This window comes from Epargyreus clarus, unplaced genomic scaffold (assembly GCF_041222505.1).
Source record: "Epargyreus clarus isolate Ecla_fem2 unplaced genomic scaffold, WU_Ecla_fem_2.2 ptg000001l, whole genome shotgun sequence".
Classification (NCBI taxonomy): Eukaryota; Metazoa; Arthropoda; class Insecta; order Lepidoptera; family Hesperiidae; genus Epargyreus; species Epargyreus clarus.
The window spans coordinates 11,464,877-11,478,971 of NW_027332209.1; the positions used below are offsets into that span (position 1 = coordinate 11,464,877).

Below are 14,095 nucleotides of genomic sequence, written 5' to 3' on the forward strand. Positions count from 1 at the left end.
AGGGTGTGGTAAGGTAGACATACTTTTCCGAGGCGTTCCAGCTTAGTCCTCAGGGGTAGCAACGCACCTATGGCCGACCTCAGGTAGGAATACCTAATCTTATCTGGGGTTGATTACAGATGTCCATGGGCGGCAGTAGTCACTTACTATCAGGTGGACTGCATGCTCGCCTGCTGCTCATATATTATATAAAAAAAAAAACTTGTTAGGTTTGACTGCGGCGCCAACATCCCTGAATATGTTTGCTTTATGCAAGTGGTGTTAAGCTGTAGCTGTATTATTCTGACAGATGTATTATGAGTTGCTGTCATTTCGTATTATATAATAAAAGTAGTTTTGATACTTAATTCATAAAAGTTACATTTATCGATCGAAGTAGGTAACTCCAGTATATTTTTGTAGTTTATTGCATGTTAAAAAAATATGCGAATGCCCCTAAAACATAAAGGGTTTATAAAAACACATAAACACGCCGTATATAAATTCTCACATGGCTAATAAACCGCCAATTTTCTTGGAAAGCGATTGTACTTACCCACTGGAGTTTAAGAAACGAGTCATACTATACCTACTGTATAGTGATTCACACGATACCAACTAAACATTCGTAACCCGAGCCGCGTGGGCGGTGGCAAGGTGAATGTGGCTCGTTTACATGGAAATTTGAACTATGGCATCCGAATTGATTGACATGCGCTTCTCGGCCGACCCATCGAGCTAACTGTATACAACCGAACTATTCGTATTCACCAACCTCTGAGAGAGGCCACAAACCGACCCCCAACACGATTGTATACTAATGAAATGTTTACCAAACATTCAGCATTCACCAATGTACAATAAACCTTTAATTCCACGATGGACGTTATCGTGAAGGGTTATTTTTCCCAATGCAAACAGTTCACCATTATCTGGTGTTTGTGTTTTTGAATATCCAGTCGATTGGTATCGTACCCATTCTGGGTAAGTGTCCTCGTCCGCCCATAAACGCCTACAACGCGTAGGCTGCCAACGATTGCCACAAAATAGGGCTATTGGCTTTTGTTCATGTTGCCGCAAACTGATATTTAACGTTACTTGGAGCAAATATGATTTAGTTTATTACTCGTACTTTCAAAGGCTGCAGTTTCTTGGCCGTGTTCCTGTTTTACCTACGCATAGGTATTCGAATAGGTACTTAGGCACTCGAACTTAAAACAACTTACTTGATAGTATGTTACTCTATTACAAAATACCCTAAAACCCTAAAGGCGCTCTTAGTGCAAGTTTTAATTGCAAATAACAACCGCCTTGTATATATGTATATATTTGTAGTAGTCTAGTCAATATGTTCTGCATTATTAGAGAATGTTTGATAGACCACTGGTATTGGAATTGTCGCAATTTCCTATTGTTTACATTTTTACGGGACCTACCGGGACAGTCAAGAGACCAGGTCACTATGTTACGTAAATGTGTATTGTTAGATTCTACACCTAATATCCTTTAAATTATTACATAAATAAAATAGGTAAGCCGATCCGGATCTTGATTTCACACACTGACATGTTAATATAGTACTGGTGAGAATTATTATCTTAGGCTACGCATAGTAGTTAACCAACAGACATACTAAGGTACTTTTTGATTGTTTCAGTGGGCGTGGTCGGCGGCGGCATGCCGGAGGCCGCCGGCGGCGAGAGGCGGCACGTGCCGCTGTACGGGCGGCTGGTGGCCGAGGAGCAGCTGGCGTCGATGAGCGCGCCGTCGGACATTCAGGTGAGCGCCGCGGCGCGCGACCCGCCCGAGGCTTTCGCCCGCTTCCGCAACCCCGCTAAGGTAAATGATGCACGAGGCAGTTTGCGGCTAACATCCTACAACCCGTAACAAGGTCGGACCGTTCAGACTCCGGACGATCGGTTTGCAGCTTTATTTATGGTTTAGGCGCCCTTTTTATTAGCGCTAGAGCGGCGTGTACGCGACAGTGCGAATGCGCTCATAATTGGCTGATAGCAAAAAACAGCTTTAATACAATACAATACTAGAATTATAAAAAAAACAGAATAATAGATGATAGATAGATTTTATGGATTAAAGCAGGTAATCTAAGATAAATTTGAAAAAATACGTAGAGTTGTTTTTAAGTAAATTATAATATTTAAAAATGTAAGAATAGAAAGCCTATACATACCTAGATCCAAAAAAATATAGATACGTCCAAGTCGATATCCATATAGGTATTCCAATTGTTGTTATAGACTTTGCCCTTGTCGCTGACTTTCATGTAAAGGAACACAACTTTAGTTTCTGGTAATACGTTATACGTCCTTGGAAATTCCCACGAGCATCATATATGACCAATATTGTTGATTGTGACTTGAAAGTTTCCATTACGTTAAAATAAAACGAATGTCTGTTAGAGTTACATTGTATAACCACTTTTAGGTAAAACTGTATCTACCGAGTAAATTGGATCACAAACCGCGATCGTCTGAAGGACGTTACAGGGCATTGACGTATCTTTCTAATATTCTTATGACGAACTAAGTTTAGTTTTATATTTGCCAGTACTTTGCTTAATTTAATTACGTTCTATGAAAATGTTAAGTGTCACCGAAATAAATACAGACAATGTTAGAAAACTTTAGCTGAATTAAAATAATTAACTAGTAAAACGACATAAAATACTTCTTAAAACATTATATGTGTTATGTGGGAGATTTAAAGTAGGTAATGATACATATGATACGTTTATATTATAAAAAATTCAGTATTTTGAGACAAAATTTTCAAAATAATATAATTACAAAACATATAAAGGGTGGGTTGCATCGAAAGCCCGTTTAAAGTTAGCGTTAAAGTTAAATATAACAGTAATATTGACGGTAGCGGTGGAATGTAAAAATTCTGTGTTGCACCAATTTCTTTGTCATTAACGTCATTTGTGTCGCTGTCACCACAATTTTTAGTAGATGTTAACAGATAAGAACTTCACAAATACTGTTAGTTATGACGTAATTTCAACTTCAACTAAAATGGTGCAACTAATTATTTTTTTAACCATGGATTTGACGGTTGGTTAGGCTTCTGTAAATGTTAAAGATACATGACGCAACCCACCCTAAAACTGTAAAAGTAATTTTATATGCTTGATATAAGTTTTCTTAAAAACAAGCTTTTCAGAAAACTCTTTTATCAGATATCCATATTTAGAATGACGTCACTGAGGTTTTCGTGCATTGTCATCCAAACGTTGGAGTATATGGTTTCATATTAGGTTGCAAGTTTTGAGCTTTATATGTATACTAAATAACAAAGAGAGTTAAATAAAGGCTGAAGCAAAGCTGAAAAAATAGAGCTTATTTTTTTAACAAAATACCATTGTATATATAGAATGTAGAAAAAACAGAAAAAATGAGTGTCTATAATTTAAAACGTACTTGAAAAAAGTTGACGTCAAACATACCTGACACAAACGTATTATCGTAGTATTGTTATTTTCATATGCTAAGTTCTCTATCATTGTTTTATTAAAAGGGCTCTTAACAACGCCTGTAGTCGGGCATAATGCACGAGTAGGTAAATAAATTATCTCTCAAAAGTGCCACTAATTATCTACTAAGTTCTCCAACAGTGGAATGGCTGAGTTCTCGTATTTAGTGAATACGGACTGCTAACGGTCTATAATGCCCCTCGTCTAGACCGGGTTAATTAATAAATGGGCTCGACTTGAGTTTCCCGCGCGAAAAGATTAGGTTTCTTTCTTAGTCGTGTCGGAGTTAATTTGTTTCAATACTAAACTTTGTTACATAATTTGACGCTGAACGGAATTAATACGACGTATATATCGAGATAATCGCTTTCGTAATTGTACCAAACGAATATAATTGGTGGAGTGTTATATTTGACCTTTGCCTATATTACGAATCCATTATAGTATGATGCGTTTATGGTCTACAAAAGACCAAAAAAACATAATGCACTACTGTGGTCCAGTATTAGTTATTCAAGATATTTCAGTACCACTTATTTGTGTTTATTACGCATAAAAAACCTTTTTGAAATTTCGCTTTTTGAAATTTGAAATTTCCACAACAACAATATCGCTGTCTGTTATAATATAGTATGATGTATATTGTACAATTTTAACAAAATAAGTATATGTTTCGATTGAGATATGTAATATCTTTGTACATTCAAAAAATTGTATTCGGTAATGTTTTATTTTATTATCAACGGTCGTTAGCAATGATGACGGTACTGAGGACACCGAAGGCTTCAGGTGCGAACCGATTGTATTGAATGCATTCAATAAGTGTTTATGCAAACCGTCTCGTGTAAAAACGACTCAAGCGCTTATTTACCTTTAGGCAATATTATATTAATGACATCATTGTTTGTCATGTTTGTTATGTGATTTTCTCATTTCGATATTAGCTTTAGCGGTGTAGGTGTTGTAGACAGGTAGTTGAATCAGATGTATTTGGAAACGCCGAGGCTTTTTTTGAAATATATCTACTTTATATTATAACATAGTTACAAACATTATGACAAATTTTTCAATTGGTGTTTTATACTAACCTCTCCATTCGTCGAAAAATAATAAAAATACGATAATAAATGAGCAAATGTACAAATTGGCTTGAAAAAAATATGTATTATATCTAGGAGTAGAAGCAGCAGGGAAATCACAGTCATTATTATTATGGGCTCAATACATCTTGTTTGTTAAGGTGCTTATGAACGAACTAAATTTAACTAAAATTGTCATCCGACTAGATTAAAAACATGAGGGGGCACTACTTGCCCCGCAATCTCACTCTATTAGTCAGATAGCCAGGTAGATGATAAAACGCAGCAAGTTCATTTACGCGATACTTATCTTACGTGCGATTAATCTGTTTTATGAATTATGTAGCTGTTTCAATTAGCGGCCAGCCGCTTTATGATATACCTGATTCTACGGATTCACCACAACGTAAACCGTGCATGGCTTTTGTTTTCATTTTTATATATTTCGTGAAAATTCGTTGAATTAAATATTTTTAGCATATTAGGTATGTTGATGTAGATCATTAGATTTTTTTATTTCTTGTTTTTGGAATGGCAAAAGATGTAGGCTTATAATTCTATGTAGTAGTAGTGGTTAAAGATGTTGATGAACTGCCTTTTGCTATTCATCACCACAACAACAACCAGTTTTTTTTTATATGTATATGATATCATTCTCGTTTATCATAGGTAGATCTAACAGTAGATGTATACGATTTATACTACTTTTATGACCTGTCTCCATAAATCTGCCTCCAATTCTCTCCCTCACTGCTTTGCAAACACTTAGCTTTTTCTATTGTTACTATTGAACATGTGATAAGCTTATTTTCTCATTTGTTCAGGCTATGCAAGCGCGGATACCACACCACTTTCGGGACCCTTCAACGGCACCGTTAAGGAAACTCAGTGTAGACCTTATCAAAACCTACAAACACATAAATGAGGTGAGTGTTAGCAAATAGTCTTCATATTTTAATTACTTTGTAAATACTTATTTTGTAGGTAACATTTTCTACTAATGGATATATATTCTAATATGAACGATTGCCCATGGAATTTAAAGATATTTAATGAAAATTCTTACAAAATGGGAGCTTAAACGTTATTAGTTTATTTGTTCGTGTGTTATACCTAATAGTTGAAACTATTTCAGAAATCAATTTATCGCTCATATCATCTGCATTACGATTATACGCTAGCTACATATCTAGTTTCAACGTAAATAAACAGATAAAATCTGGTATTCCGCGATGGGATTAAAATCAATCCGAGTATAGCTACCGACCAGTTAACAGAAACTGGTTAGTGTTGTAATCATTATTTTATATCTTGTTATAGGCATATCACGGGATGATACGTGAATGTGCGTGGAATGGATTAAATTAGATATGGTAGTAATTGTACACAGTTAAGCTATCAATTGAACATGATTATCTGTTGTTTGTTTAAATAAATTGTAATTCACGTTTGAAATTCTTCGTTTAAATAATTTTACGGAAGGATTTCCTTGTACCATCTTCTCTTTAAGATTTTGATAAGATTATGCAAATTTTAATAATGTCAAATCTCCTACTTAGGCGAAGTTATCTTTGTTTATAAGATAGAAATAACAAACACCTTACTATTTATTGCAGTCTAGCATTTTACTATTTATATATTTTACTTGAGGTTGATTCCGGATGCAATAAAAAAAATACAAAATTCCTTACAATGAGTAATGCCATTATTTGCAGACATGTTAGATTGTATCTAATGAAAATGTGTAAAATATCAATGTCGCACTTGTCTTAAAATCGAGTAATATGTTTAAGGGCAATATAAAACTTCCAATAAAAATAACTAAATCAGTGTATATCAATAACAACGTTCCAGTAATAAGCCTCGACGGTTCTAATTATACACGTAAGTCGTCTTGCGACAACGCTCTCTAGCCGGCCTTTCGTAATTATTGTTTACATGTCGCACGCGGAAACGGCTCTACATGTGTTTTCTTTTTCCATCCTTTCTATTAATATACCACTTTAAGCGTTAGTGTATATATTTTTAAACGTCGGAAATATGTAGAGGAAACGAGAGTTGGTCGACCTTTTTCGATGCGCGTCCCGCCCGACCCGTTACATCGTACCACGTGGGGGCGAAATTTATGGTGTGGGTGTCGTAAAAAAAATAGAACTCTGAACTAACTAGTCAAGTTATGAATGAAACGGCGTGCGCTAACGCAGTTTGATACTAATTAAACGCATGCTTAGGTTTTCGTTTGTGCGTGCACTATGTATGCTTTAGATAAACAAGTATAATTTTTTATTCTGTTATTAAATATCATTTTTAACTCAATTAGGAGACCTTATCGGTATTGGATTTTTTTACATATTTGTATGTTATGGATGTGTGCGAAGCGTATGACGGGAAATCTTTAGTTAAACGTTCTATCTTTATTTATTTATTTATTTATTTTTTTATTTATTTATTGTAACACTAACAGAAAGTTAAGCTACAAAAGGGCAAAACATAATGCCTGATGGCATTTTCTACCAGTCAACCCTTGGTGAATGCAGAAAGTTTGCGGCAGGTGTTAAATAATATAAAACATTATAATACTTAGTCTAAATATAAATATAAATATATTATATATCATATATATTATACATACATATATATATATCTAAAATATAGCAATACATAAAAAAAATATATAACTATATATTATATAGGTGGTAATAAAAATGCTTTATCTGTCAGACGAGGTGCTCAGATGCTCTCGGACAAGTTTTTTAAACACGGCTTTGCTTGGAGCTTTCCTGATGTGCACGGGCAGGGCGTTCCAGAGCAGAACTGCCTGAACAGTAAAAGAGAAATGGAAGAAGCCACTGTTATGTGATGGAATATCTGCTTTTAAATTATGAGATGACCGAAGCGTTTTATCGTGTGTTAAGTACCGGTACTGGAAAGAATCCTTCAGATAAGAAGGAGTATTAGTATCATGTAAGATAGAATAAAGAAGGAAGAGAACCCTAGAGTTACGCCTCTGACGAATAGTTAGCCATTTAAGTTGGCGACGGAATAGAGAGACGTGATCATATTTTCGGAGACCAAATATGAATCGAATAGAATTATTGAGAAGGCGCTCTAGTTTATTAAGAAGAGCTTCGGTCAGATCTGGGTAGCACACATCTGCATAATCAATAGTAGGCAGAATAAGACTGTTGACAAGCATAAGCTTGGTCTTAGTCGGAAGAAAGTGTTTTAGACGATACAGTGATCTCAGAGTGGCGTTGACCTTACGGCATACCTCTACAACTTGCGGATGCCAAGTCAAGGAGCTGTCAATATAAAGACCAAGATTCTTAACTGTTTGAGCTATCTGAATTTGAGTACAGTTATATAAAAAAGGTGGTAGAGAGCTATAATCGACCTTTGCTAACAGTTTTGAGCTACCCATGATGATCGCTTGGCATTTGGCAGGGTTAACTGAAATCCCATGGCGCAATGACCAGTTATAAATGGCACTTAAGTTGAGATTGATTGTATCAATTGCGCTACGGAGACTATCCACATCTGCTTGAGCGTAAAGTTGCAGGTCATCTGCGTACAGATGATACGAACAGTTGATAACAGAAGTTATGGAGTCAATAAATAGAGAAAATAGTAATGGTGAGAGAATACCGCCTTGCGGCACGCCAGCCTCTAAATGAGCCCAATCTGAGGTATTATTGCCCATACGGACGGATTGCTGGCGTCCGCGAAGATAAGAAGAGAACCAATCCAAGACAGAGGTGGAGAGTTGGAGATGGGAAAGGTAGGCTAGTAGAATATCGTGGTCGACCGTGTTAAAAGCATTAGAAAAGTCAACAAGCACCATCACTGTGAGCCTTCTGTCATCCATTCCTTGTCTGACATCATCACATACCCTTATTAGAGCAGTGGTGGTGCTGTGACCGGAGCGGAACCCGGACTGATATGCACTCAGTAGGTTATGTTTAGATATATGAGAGGAGACTTGCTTATGAACACAGGCTTCCAGAATCTTAGAGAGGAACGGAAGAATAGAAATGGGCCGATATTGGTTAGCGAGCACAGGATGGGGCACTTTGGGAAGAGGACAAACAAAAGCATTCTTCCAAATAGTAGGGTACTGTCCAGAACTAAGGGAATAGTTAATGATATGGGTAATAACTGGAAGAATGCTGTCTATGATGTTAAAAATCATGACCCTGCTCACTTCATCACATCCTACAGCCTTGGATTGGATACTAATAATAATCTTTTTGACCTCTTCCTGACTAACAGAGGAGAAGTCGAATGTTGGGCACAGAGAAGGTTGCATTGAAGCAATGGAAGCAATAGTGAGAGAACGGATTGTATTGCTCATGGGTGACGTAGAAATAAAATGACGATTTAAGTCATTCAAAGATAGAGAAGAACAACAATCCAGTGAAGAAGGTTTGCCCACACCGAGAGACCTAAGAAATTTCCACATATCAGCGGCAGATGAAAGAGAAATAATAGAATGGATATATCGGCGTTTAGCTATTCGTACCATTTAATTTAAAATTATACAAATATAATATTATACAAATTCCCATAATCACTACGAATAGTACCGTACGTAAGGTATATTTGCCATAAAAAAGAAACTGTGAATAATGTTCAGGAAACAGTAAATATGCGATTGTTATTGTTTATTATGTACCTAAGCGCGTATTTACGACGTTTCGCCGCGCGTTGAATCTGACCTTTATGTGACGTGGGCTGAAATTCACTGCCGCTTCGGGCGGTCTTCATTGACAAATTTAATGTTTTTTTTCTTCTTATTTTAGGACAAAATATACATTGATCTATTCTAGATAACATCAGAGCTGGTACACGTTAGAGTAATAAAAACATCTGATATTAATTTAAATGTTACTTTGTTTTCCATTGTCTATACTCCTGGGTATATTCCATGCAACCTTTAGCAGGTCGTGGGCGTTCAATTTTCAGTTCAGCGTAGGAGGATCGACGTTCAGTATTCTCTTCACGATTTGTTAAAGCCCACTAATTCAAATTAATAACATTTTCTGTTTTTTTTTTTTATCTTTTTATGTTGTAATTTAACTGCTACCTACTTGCCACTAGATGATACATCGTTCCTGGGTTGTAAACTAATGGACCAATAAAATAAAAGTCTCATTGGCCACTTTTCTTTATTAAGCAAACACGTTGTGTAGTGGCTTTAGGATTTAAAATAATTGTGTAGAGAATCTACTTTCAATATAATATTTTGAATTAATGGTCAAATTCGGGGTTAGTAAATACCCCAAGCTTTGTTGTTACAAGACAAGGTGTTTGTACCTACCTACTTCTCATAGTCGATTTCACGGATAGTATCTATGAAAGGTTTCATATCCTCAGAATAAAATTAGTTTGCACAGGCTTGTTTTCCTAGAAATCTACACGGTTGTTGCATTTGACCTTTATGTAATGTCGCTTACAGTTCTCAGTTCTCAGTATTAGTTTAGTAAGACGACTCTAGGGTTTTCAAAACTTTACTTTTTCTATTTAATAAAAAAAGTAAAGTGGAAGCAGCGGAACTTTGGTAAACGTCAAATTGAATGGGAATTTTATTTGATGACGATTACCAAAATATTTACTCTTCAAGACTGAATTGGAACCATACCTGTTAAACCTTATACCTTGATGATCACCAAAATCACCATACAAGATTTTATGAACACTAAAACTATTATAATAGAACGGCAATTCTTCGTATTTCAAAAGTAAAAGCTTACAGTTCTGCCCGCACGCGATATGTACGGTACATATTTCAATTATATTATAAAAATACTACCGGTTATTGAGTTTACATCAATGCGGTTTGCGGTAGATATACTCGTTTGGGCGACGTGGGCGTAGAGTTTTCACTATAACGTAGGACGGCCGCGTATCGTGAGGGAACTGCGTCACAGTTTTTCGCCCAATGCTAGAATATGCGACGTAAAAATTATTTATTACGTCGTCAATCCATAACTGTCCTACTGCTAGCTACGGGTTTTCTCATAGAGTGAGTGGTTTAGATCACGATCTACCTTGTTGGCCAAATCTTTGCCTTGTTGGCCATTGATAGACTTAATACACCATTCAGAAGTTTTTAAGAACTCTCAGGCGCATAAGTTGAATTGATTTTTAATAAATACATAATTTCAAAAAATCAGAGCCTGGGTTGCGTACCTCGAGACCTTTGATTTAGAGGCTGAGTTTCCACAACTAGGCTATCACGGCTTCATTATAGTGAACATTACCAACGTACCAACACTCTTTCTTCTGTATACTGATGACCAATTTTTACTGAGCACCAAGTAGTTTATCACTAAACATATTTCTGTAAAGTGCACTAGACATAATAACCTTGTCCTTTATTAATCCATCTCTAAACACATCCGGTTTACGCAAACAAACAAATGATTCTATATATCATGCACGTAAACATCTGAACTTAGTAAGTATTCCTTATTTTTAGAGCACAGATAAACATTTCAATTTTATTATATATCTATATATAAATTATTTTTCATAGTTCGAGGAATATCCATTGTTGTTGTTGTTGTTGAAGGTCGTCAACAAATACGTAGGCGCGAAAGTTATAAATATACTCTGTGAAATAGAATCGGTATTTTCGTGTCGTCTTTATGATCACTCTGCTTCACTTATCTGAAAGCCACTTTCTTATATGTGTAGTATTTCATTATATATACATCGTCGTTAAATCATTTCTGTCCCACCACTATGTAAGGGTCTTCTCTCAGTATTAAGTGATATAGTAAGCGTGACATTCTTTTCCGAAGCGTTCTAAATTAGTCCTCGCAAAGAGGTTCCAACGCATCAGTGGCCGTCCTCAGGCAAACAAAAGTCCTATCCGTCGGTTAGTTACAGATATCTATGGGCTCCGGTGGCAACTTACAATGAGATAGAGGGCATAATTAACTCTTTATTATAAAAAGTGGATATTCCAACAAATAAAACCAACAGTTAATTTCTTATTAGCTATGAAATGGTATTTACAGTAATTTGAAAAATAGACCTAAATATTGTTTCAATGAAAAAAGATTTACATTAACATAACTGCTGTTGAGTCGCTGGTAAAATTCGTGCGGTTGGCAATTACAATTTGTGCTAATTGGTGGTGTAATTAGAAATGCCGGGCACCCGAAATTGATGTATGACCTAACCACGATAACGATAAATACCCAGTGGTACCCTAGAGGTCGGTTTAATTGTCAACACGATAGACGTTTAAGTTTACTGCTAATATATACAGTTATTGGATTTATGACTGTTTACATGCAATAATTGTGTAGGCATTGGTTAGTTAACTCTTGAGTTTCTGTACTCACAAAACTTAGAATTATTTCTATACATATTAAGATATGTGCGTTAGAATTTGTTCCTACGTTTTGACTGTCTGATTTTTATTAATTCTTTAAACTCATACTAATTGGATACCGATACTTTTCCGTACCAAAATATTACCATAACATTCCTAAAACTAGCCTATCGTACCCTACTGTAGATTTCAAGATTCCAAGTCAAAATTAAGTCATACTAGACTAGTTGATTGTTAGAAGATAAACGTATACAATCAACGTCCCATATATTACTTTGTACCGACTTTTACCCCAACGAACAGATGTTTGAAAATAATTCGTTCCTCCGAACTTCAAACATTTACTATTCTTGTACATCGATCGTGGGCGATTAATCTTAGCTTTTGAGGGACACGTGGCGTCCCCTTCTGTGGAGCGGTATTTATTTTTAAATGTCTGTTATATTATTAGAGTATATTCTATTTGTGTTCAGTATGGTCGTTGCCCTATTTGGTTGTGTGTTTACATGGCGCCACGCTGCCGTAAAGACTTCGTCACATACGCTCGATAGAAAGTGATCGGCAAAGGTAATTTGGTGTAAGAATAGGTTTGATAAAAGGTAATCTAAATATATTTTAGTATTGTTTTTATCATTTGTTATTACAAGTAAATATATTGTCTCATTTTGTAAAACAGAGCGATGTTATTGAGTATTGATTGTACTGCAAAGGACATGATACTGACAGTTGAGTTATTTAGGCAATACGTAAACAATATCATTTGATTATCATTACCTTTATCTTTTTATCGATTGAAAAATCAAGTCCGCCAGATGTGGCAGTGTCTCTAACAAGTGACGTGTGCTCACATATGTGTGGGCGTGATGATGTGCTAGGCACCGCAATGAGTCGGTTTTTGCGGAAGAGGTCAGTTGGGAGGAGATGCGTACTCGGAAATGGACCGTTTTATTTTTGGCGACTTGAACTTTGACCGTTTTGTTTTCCTTCTTTTATACGGTTACTAATTATGTGAAATTTGTAAAGTTATTTATTGTTATTTGAGAGACTTTGTAGGTATGCATTTGTGGTGGTTGTATATTATTAAACATGCATTTGTGGTGGTTGTATATTATTAAACATTTAAGAAGGGTTATTATTTAGAAAGAGTAGTTTGTTGCTCATTTGGTTTTTATGAAAACCAAGTGATAACTAAGTGTGCATTGCTGCTGGTAAGTGGTCACTGCCGTCCATAATCATGTGCAATCAACCCAAAATAGGATAGGAGGCCTAGTTAAGATGGACCCATAAATTCGCGGCATTCGATGATTTTTGATAATGGACAGGAAGTTGGAAGTTTGATCTCTATATTTATAGGTAGATAGATAGGAGGTCTAGTTGAGATGAACCTGTAAATTAGAGGCATTCGTTGATTTTTGACAATGAACAGGAAGTTGGAAGTTTGATCTCTATATTTAGCATTATACTTAATCCCACTTTTCGGATGATATCACAAGATCACCAAGTTCAAAAGAAACGAAAATAAACGTCTCGAAATTCTTTTTAAAGGTTCAATTTGTTTTTCAGTGTCCTTTTATCTTGAAACATGAATAAGGAGCGAGTGTGGGTGTCCTTATTATCTGCCCTCGACAATGGTTCGCGTAGGTGTAAACAAAATTTATCAACCTCTCGACTACCATTCGAGCCTTCAACATCAATTTATTATTACGAGGGTGCGTTTTTAAGTCCGCGGAATGGCAGGGTTGGAGGGGGGATAGCGGGCTCGTTAAGGGCGGTACGTGTTAAGTGACTCATAAATAGTATAAATATAAAGTTTTATCACAATTGCATCATTAGTTTTAAAACTATCGACAATTAAACAACTCAATCCGGAAGAAAATTGGAAGTATGGAGAAAATCGAGCATCGCGCCGTTATAAAGTTCCTTACCAAGCAAGGAAAGTCTGTGCAAATCATAATGGAAGAGATGTCATCGGTTTACGGGGACTCTTGCCCTGGAAAAACGATGGTTTACAAGTGGAACAACCTTTTTAAGCAAGGCAGGGATTCACTTGAAGACGACCCACGACCAGGACGGTCTGTTGGGGTGACCATTCCGGAAACGATAGCGGAAGTCGAAAAATTAGTACTGGAAGATGCTCGGCTAAAGAAGAAACAGCTTGCAGAAATGGTTGGAGTATCGGATACAACCATTTTTAAAATTCTG

The 14,095-nt window shown here is 36.0% G+C and overlaps 1 protein-coding gene across 6 annotated transcripts in view; it reads left to right on the forward strand.

Moving 5' to 3' along the window:
• The window catches only part of mnb (minibrain), a 182,637-nt gene that overhangs the window by 29,998 nt on the left and 138,544 nt on the right, over positions 1 to 14,095 (forward strand). For 4 of the 6 annotated variants that reach the window (XM_073082412.1, XM_073082713.1, XM_073082780.1 and 1 more), the window contains exons 2-3: positions 1,637 to 1,818; positions 5,376 to 5,477. In XM_073082412.1, the coding sequence (XP_072938513.1) occupies positions 1,637 to 1,818; positions 5,376 to 5,477 (284 nt within the window). The remainder of the gene's footprint in view (positions 1 to 1,636; positions 1,819 to 5,375; positions 5,478 to 14,095) is intronic. The other 2 variants (XM_073082556.1, XM_073082637.1) reach the window with 1 other exon arrangement.